Source organism: Carassius auratus, chromosome 27 (assembly GCF_003368295.1).
Source record: "Carassius auratus strain Wakin chromosome 27, ASM336829v1, whole genome shotgun sequence".
NCBI classification, from domain to species: domain Eukaryota; kingdom Metazoa; phylum Chordata; class Actinopteri; order Cypriniformes; family Cyprinidae; genus Carassius; species Carassius auratus.
In genome coordinates this window covers 10,830,659-10,837,700 of record NC_039269.1, presented here as the reverse complement: position 1 = coordinate 10,837,700, position 7,042 = coordinate 10,830,659, and the positions used below count along the sequence as shown (strand labels likewise).

Sequence of the window (7,042 nt, the reverse complement as noted above, 5' to 3'; positions counted from 1 at the left end):
GTGAAAAGTGGGGACATCCCATAGGTGTTATGGTTTTTATACTGTACAAACTGTATATTCTATGGCCCTACACCAACCCTACCCCTAACCCTAACCCTCACAGGAAACTTTGTGCATTTTTACTTTCTCAAAAAAAACTCATTCTTTATGATTTATAAGCGTTTTGAAAAATGGGGACATGGGTTACGCCTCATAAGTCACCCTCTCCTTGTAATACCTGTGTCATACCCATATCATTATACAAAGTTGTGTCCTGATATGTCACAAAAACAAGAGCACTAACACACACACACACACACACACACTTATTTATATTCATGATTATGAATTTTGTTCTTTAGGTGTCACTTTTATGAATCTAATCCCTAGTCTGATCAATAAAAAGGAGCAAATAAATAAAAGTTATACAATAAAAACATTACAAAAAAAAAAGAACAACACCTTCTTACAGAGTCTTCTTAGATGAATCAGTTTATTTTACTTTACTAAAAAGCAGGTGTAAATACTTTTACAGATCTAGGGTCAGAGAGAGATGATCTGTGGACCGTGGCTTTGCCTTTGATAAGAGGTGCTAGATGGAGACATCCTCTGGTAGACAGTTAATGAATGATTACTTCAGCAACTCTTTGTAATGCAGATGAGCTAAAACATCATCCTGAAAAATTTAGCTTTGTTGCTGTTGATGTTTATATTTTGCACTGTTCTCCTTCATTTCTACTGTCATGATTTTCTTAATCTGGTCATTTGTAAGTCTTTTCTTCATTAGATAAAAAATATTGATAATTTCATCTACAGCCGTCAGTTTTTGCAAATGTCATCACACCCAGGTTTAATCAAGACACCTCATATATATCTGGGAGTGCAGCTTTAGGGGAGGTACTCTCTGGAGACATCCTGTGCTACACAGTGAGGGTTTGTTCTCTAACAGTCTGTGAAGCAGATGAACTAATCCACTGCAAAATGGTGCTCAGCTTTTCACTTTTGTTCTGCACTTTTGCATGTAAGAATTTTATATATGCAGTCTTATATAATTATACTGCATATTTTCATGTTTTCCATTCAATTTAAATGTTTTGTTTTTTTTCTATTTTTTCTTTCTTTTTGGTTTTTAGTTCTTTTGTATTTTATGACGATGGAGTTAATGATTAAATCTGATTCACAGGTGTGAGTTTTGGGAATGTCATCACACCGGTCCAGCCTGAGGTGTCTGGGACAGAGGGGGACAATATAACTCTGTCCTGTAACTACTCTTCAGCAATTAGTCTGCAGTGGTATCGCCAGTATCCAAACTCAGCTCCTGAATTTCTTTTGATAATAATGCATAGTTCAGGGAAAGTTTCACAGAAGTCTAAAATTGTAGAACAAGATCCTCGATTCTCTGGAAAACTGAATGAAAAGAAAACCCATGTGGATCTGGATATCTCATCTGTTAAAGTGACAGACTCTGCTCTGTACTACTGTGCTCTGACGCCCACAGTGACAGGAAACACAAGAACACTGTACAAAAACCTGACTTATGTTAATCATCCAGTGGGTTCATTGTTAATCATTCAGAATCAGCAAATTCCTTAAGACATTTATTTAAAAAATTAAAAATCTGTAATTTACTGAAGTTAAAAAAAAAAAAAAATGTTTTGATATATCAATTAAGGTAGTTTTCTGTTGAACCTATAGAATTATATCTGAAAATACATTATTATATATAATATATTAATTTATCTATATAAAAAATCAAAAGAAAGAAAACAGCAAAGTAACTCAAACATATTTCCCATTCAAGAAAGCATATTACTTCATATAGTTTTGAGTTCCAACAGAAGGGGGCAACACAATCTCATAAATTATAATTCACAAGCATTTTTCCTGATGCTCACCAATGATGATTGAGAAGTGCTATCAACATTTCTTTGCAAAGACAGCTAGGAATTTGGGAGGTAAAAATGGTTACATAATGACATGTGAATAAAATGTAGGATATTTTTTGTCATATTACCTTGTTTGTTAGGTTATCTCTTTTCTCATATTATGTAGTATAAGAAGTCTCATTAAAACTACAGAAACTCACATGTATGAATAAAATTGTATTACAATATTGGTTGGAGCAGAAAAAAATAAGAACATGAAAGGGTTATTTAAAAAATAATAATTAAAAGAAATGAGCATATATTTAAAAAGCCATTTAATCGTTTCTTTTGTGCATTGTAAATCAGACTCATTGTCAGGACAGGAGGAGTTTAGCACCGACACTATTCAGCATGCAGCTGGTAAAGATGAACATCACTCAACACTGTGTGGAGCAGCTGAGCAGTGAGAGAACATGTTGATCTATATTATTATACTGCTGTCATCAACTGAAGGTTTAATATTGTTAAAATAAAAACATTTTATTTCAACAGAAGTGTTTAAAAACTACATTTAACACCACTTTCATTTGCAGGTTCCAGAGCCTCAGAAGTCATCACTCCAAAACGTGACAGAGAATTGTCTCTTGAGGGTGACAGTGTGACCCTCTCCTGTAACTACAGCGGTTCTGCTCGTGCTGTTCACTGGTATCGGCAATATGCAGGATCACCACCACAGTTCCTCATACTGGAAGATTCAGGGTTTACAACTCCAGCTAATCCACCCGTTCCAGGAATAACCATCAGTCACAGAAAAACAGAACTCCATGTGGATCTGAGCATCTCCTCTGTTAAAGTGAAAGACTCTGCTCTGTATTACTGTGCTCTGAGGCCCACAGTGACAGGAAACCCTATAACAGTGTACAAAAACAGTTTTCATATGCTTATCAAGCCTTGATATAAATGTACAAATCACAGCTGGACTCACCAGCACAAAGGTCAAAAAAGAGAGATAAAGAGACTGTGTACAACTGCTAATTAAATTAACTTCTTATTAAGTAAGCTGACTTTACTTGCATATAGACAGTAAGTAACTCTGAAGGAACCCTCTGAAATTCTTCCACAGATATCCTAAATAATGCAACTACTAACTGAACAGTCGGCTTCTGTTAGTTACAGTACATCAACCATTAAAATATATCTCATCCAACTCAGATCATCTTTAATGTAGGCCTAAATGCAATGTCTTACAGATATAAACTGCTACATATACTGTACCTGCAAAAGCTGTTAAATATAACAACAGTGTACTTTGTTAAATAGATTAAATGATAAAATAATAAAAACCAATAAAAGTTCTAACAAAAATTACTGATTTAAAAAGCATTGTACAGTATATTGGTCTTTACTAAAATGTCTACAAATATGAAATAATTGGTAAATGGTCACCACAAAAACATCCACCGTGGTTCAGAGAGAGATGATCTGCTTCATGAATTCAGAGCTGTAGTTTTAAGGGGAGGTGCTACAGACAACCTCTGCTGTACAATAAATGAATGTTACTTCACTAACCGTTTGTCCTGTAGATCAACTTAAACACCATCCTGAAAATGATGCTGTTTGTTGTGGCTTTGTTTTGTTCTCTTGCATGTCAGTATCTAATTTCATCTCTCAAACCCTACATTTCTTTTTTCTGATTATTTGAATGTTTTATTGTTAAAATGTTGTAAAATGTTGATAATCTCATCTGCAGGTGTCAGTTTTGGAAATGTCATCACACCAGTTGAACCTCATGTGTCTGGGACAGAAGGGGACATTATAAGTCTCTCCTGTAGCTACTCCTCAGCAAGAAGTTTATTTTGGTATCATCAATATCCTGGGTCAGCTCCTGAATTTCTTTTCCTCATTCTTCATGCTACTGGGGAAGTTTTACAAAAATCCAAAACTGTGGACCAAGATCCTCGATTCTCAGCAAAACTGAATGAAAAGAAAACTCATGTGGATCTGATCATCTCCTCTGCTAAAGTAACAGACTCCGCTCTTTACTACTGTGCTCTGGAGCCCACAGTGACAGGAAAACAAGCTACACTCTACAAAAACCTCACTGTATTTTGGCAGAGCATTAAAGCATACAAAGTATTTCTACTGACATTCTTACTATTCAATATATACCCATAAAAAATCTAGCTAATACATAAAAAAAACAATACATAAATAAAAAACTCTTTCTTCATGTTTTTATGCCACAATTTAATCAAATTTAAGCTTAATTGTAAACAACATAAAAATGCTAATCTGCAAAAATTGTTGTTCTAGAATTCTCATCTCCGTCTAGCATACCACATATGTATCATGTGTACGTTTATTATTATTCCCCTAAATGTCACTGAAATGTGTTGTAGCATGTTATATATCTATCTGTATCTATTTGATAATATTTTTTTTATTTATTGCATTCAAAATGTGGGATTGTGTTATAAATTACACTTGACTGTCATATATTGTATGAGATGAGGACTAAATGTTGTCAGTCTGAGTAGGAGGAGTTTAGCGCATGCCTTGTGAGATACAATAAGACTGTCAACATTTCACAAGACTTTGGATCATCTGATGTTTCTGTGTGTCTCCTGTTCAAACCTGATTATCGTGCTAACATGTTGATCTATTTAATATTACTATCATCAGTTGAAGGTAGGTTGTAATTGCATATGCTGGATATTTTATATGTACATTGTAAAAATTATTTGAACTTATAAAACAAATATAATTGGAGATTTTATTTTATTTTACCAATGCAATACTTTCTTAGTTTTAATTCAATGTGTTACCTGCAGTTTTTTTTCTTAATTAATTGTGAAATTTACAAGCAATTCCTGAGTGAAAAGTAAAGAACTCTAGAACTCAGAAATTTTAAAAAAGCTAATGCAAAATTTAATTTTAATAGATTTTAAAGGATTTTAAGCTAAAAGATAATTGTAAATGTCCACTTTAAATGCAGGTTCTGGAGCGGCAGAGGTCATCACACCATACAGTTCTTATCAGTTTGCTGTTGAGGGTGACAGTGTGACACTCTCTTGTAACTACACTGGTTCTGTTCGAGGTCTTCACTGGTATCGTCAATACAAAGGTTCACTACCAAAGTTCCTCATACTGGATTATTATGGGAAAGTTACTGAAGCTGTTCCTCCAGTTGCTGGAGTCTCAATCCATCACAGAAAAAACAGCAGTAGTGTGGATCTGAAGATCTCCTCTGCTGCTGTCACTGACTCCGCTCTCTACTACTGTGCTTTGGAGCCCACAGTGAAAGGAAATCCACTGCATGCTGTACAAAAACCTCTTTAAATAAAACTAAGGCTGAAAGAAAGCGAAAGGTTGGGCTGAGGTTTTAATGTACAATGAAAACTTCTTATAAAATTCTCATATTAGTAGATCCTTAAGAATCTGTCATACTCTTAAAATATGATGTGGCTAAAAGTGGAAAACAGAATACCACTTTTATGAGGACATAAAGCATTTATGCATAACATGAGTAAGCACGACAATCAAATGATTTCAAATATAGACAAATGTCAATAAAAGTAACTCAAACATGTTTACCGTTTTAAAGCAGGCAGTAAAGCAACTGGACAAAACATGCTGTTCTGAGCTTCAACAGAAGGGGGCAATGTTACACAAGCTGTTTTATTCACACTAAACAAGGCACAGAACGTGTTTCATGTTTCATTAACCCACAGCCACGTTATTCCAACCAAACAGAACTTCACTCAGTCTCAGTGCTTTCATTCAAACATCAGCCACTATATTTATTTTAATTAATTTTATAAAGCACATTTAGCTGCCATAATGCTCAACCATAATGAACTAATAAATAAATTTGATAAATACTTGAAACTAAAAATCTGATGTTCAAAGTGGATTTCAGTTAAGATGGAGGAGAGGCAGATGCTACTCATAATGCTCATCACAGTTTCAGGTACTTTTAATCACAATAAATTATATTTCATACATCTTATAATGTAATCTAACATTAATGTTATTGAATGAAACCCTATATTACATCATGGCATTTTAAACTATGATTCACTGCAATTCAGGTGGATTTGCTGACAGGATTGGATAAAGTGAAGAAAGTTAAATATCCAGAAAAGAAGGAGAGCCTGTGACACTGAGAGAATCTAGAACCAGAATATTTACTATACAAAGGTGCTTGATCAAAGAGCAGGCAGAAAGATATACCAGATGGGTTTCAGTCATCTCCTGTACATCCCAATCATCCACTGAACTCACTATTAACAGTGTAACTCTGTCAGATTCAGCTCTCTATTACTGTGCTCTTGAAGTAGCAGCCCAATGATACAAAATGTCTGAGAAGCAAAACAAATACTCACACAAAATTAATGCTTTGAAGAGTCTTTATTTAATCAGTAACAAAACATAATGCTTTTATAAAGCACAAACAGAGAATGTGGTAACAGAATTTAGGTTAAAAATGTTGAATAATGGCATGTGAATATAATCTAGAATGCATCACATGGTTCGTATAAATTTCTAAGGATGTTCTTAAAATGATTTATTATTAGTTCAAGTCAAATCAAGTCTAATTGAAAAAAAAAAATGATTCCAAAAAAGTTGGGACACTGTACAAATTGTAAGTAAAAAAGGAATGGAATAATTTACAAATCTCATAAACTTATATTTTATTTACAATAGAATATAGATAACATATCAAATGCTGAAAGTGAGACATTTTGAAATGTCATGCCAAATATTGGCTCATTTTGGATTTCATGACAGCTACATGGTAGCAATAAGAGGCCGGAAAAGTTAAATGTACATATGAGGAACAGCTGGAGGACCAATTTGCAACTTATTAGGTCAATTGGCAACATGATTGGGTATAAAAAGAGTCTTTCAGAGTGGCAGTGTCTCTCAGAAGTCAAGATGGGCAGAGGATCACCAATTCCCCCAATGCTGCATCGAAAAATAGTGGAGCAATATCATGTGAAGTTTCACAGGTGTGAGTTTTGGGAATGTCATCACAGCGGTCCAGTCTGAGGTGTTTGGGACGGGGGAAGTTATCATCATCTACAGTGCATAATATCATCCAAAGTTTCAGAGAATCTGTAACAATCTCTGTGCGTAAGGGTCAAGGCCGGAAAACCATACTGGATGCCCGTGATCTTCGGGCCCTTAGACGGCAT

At 34.5% G+C, this 7,042-nt stretch overlaps 1 gene segment (V, D, J or C); it reads left to right on the top strand.

Moving 5' to 3' along the window:
• Positions 1–4,443: 4,443 nt before the first annotated feature.
• LOC113046389 (Ig kappa chain V-VI region NQ2-17.4.1-like) lies at positions 4,444–5,211 on the top strand. The segment is given in 2 exon segments: positions 4,444–4,532; positions 4,840–5,211. Coding segments are annotated over 2 exon segments (381 nt in total).
• The last annotated feature ends 1,831 nt before the right edge of the window (positions 5,212–7,042 follow it).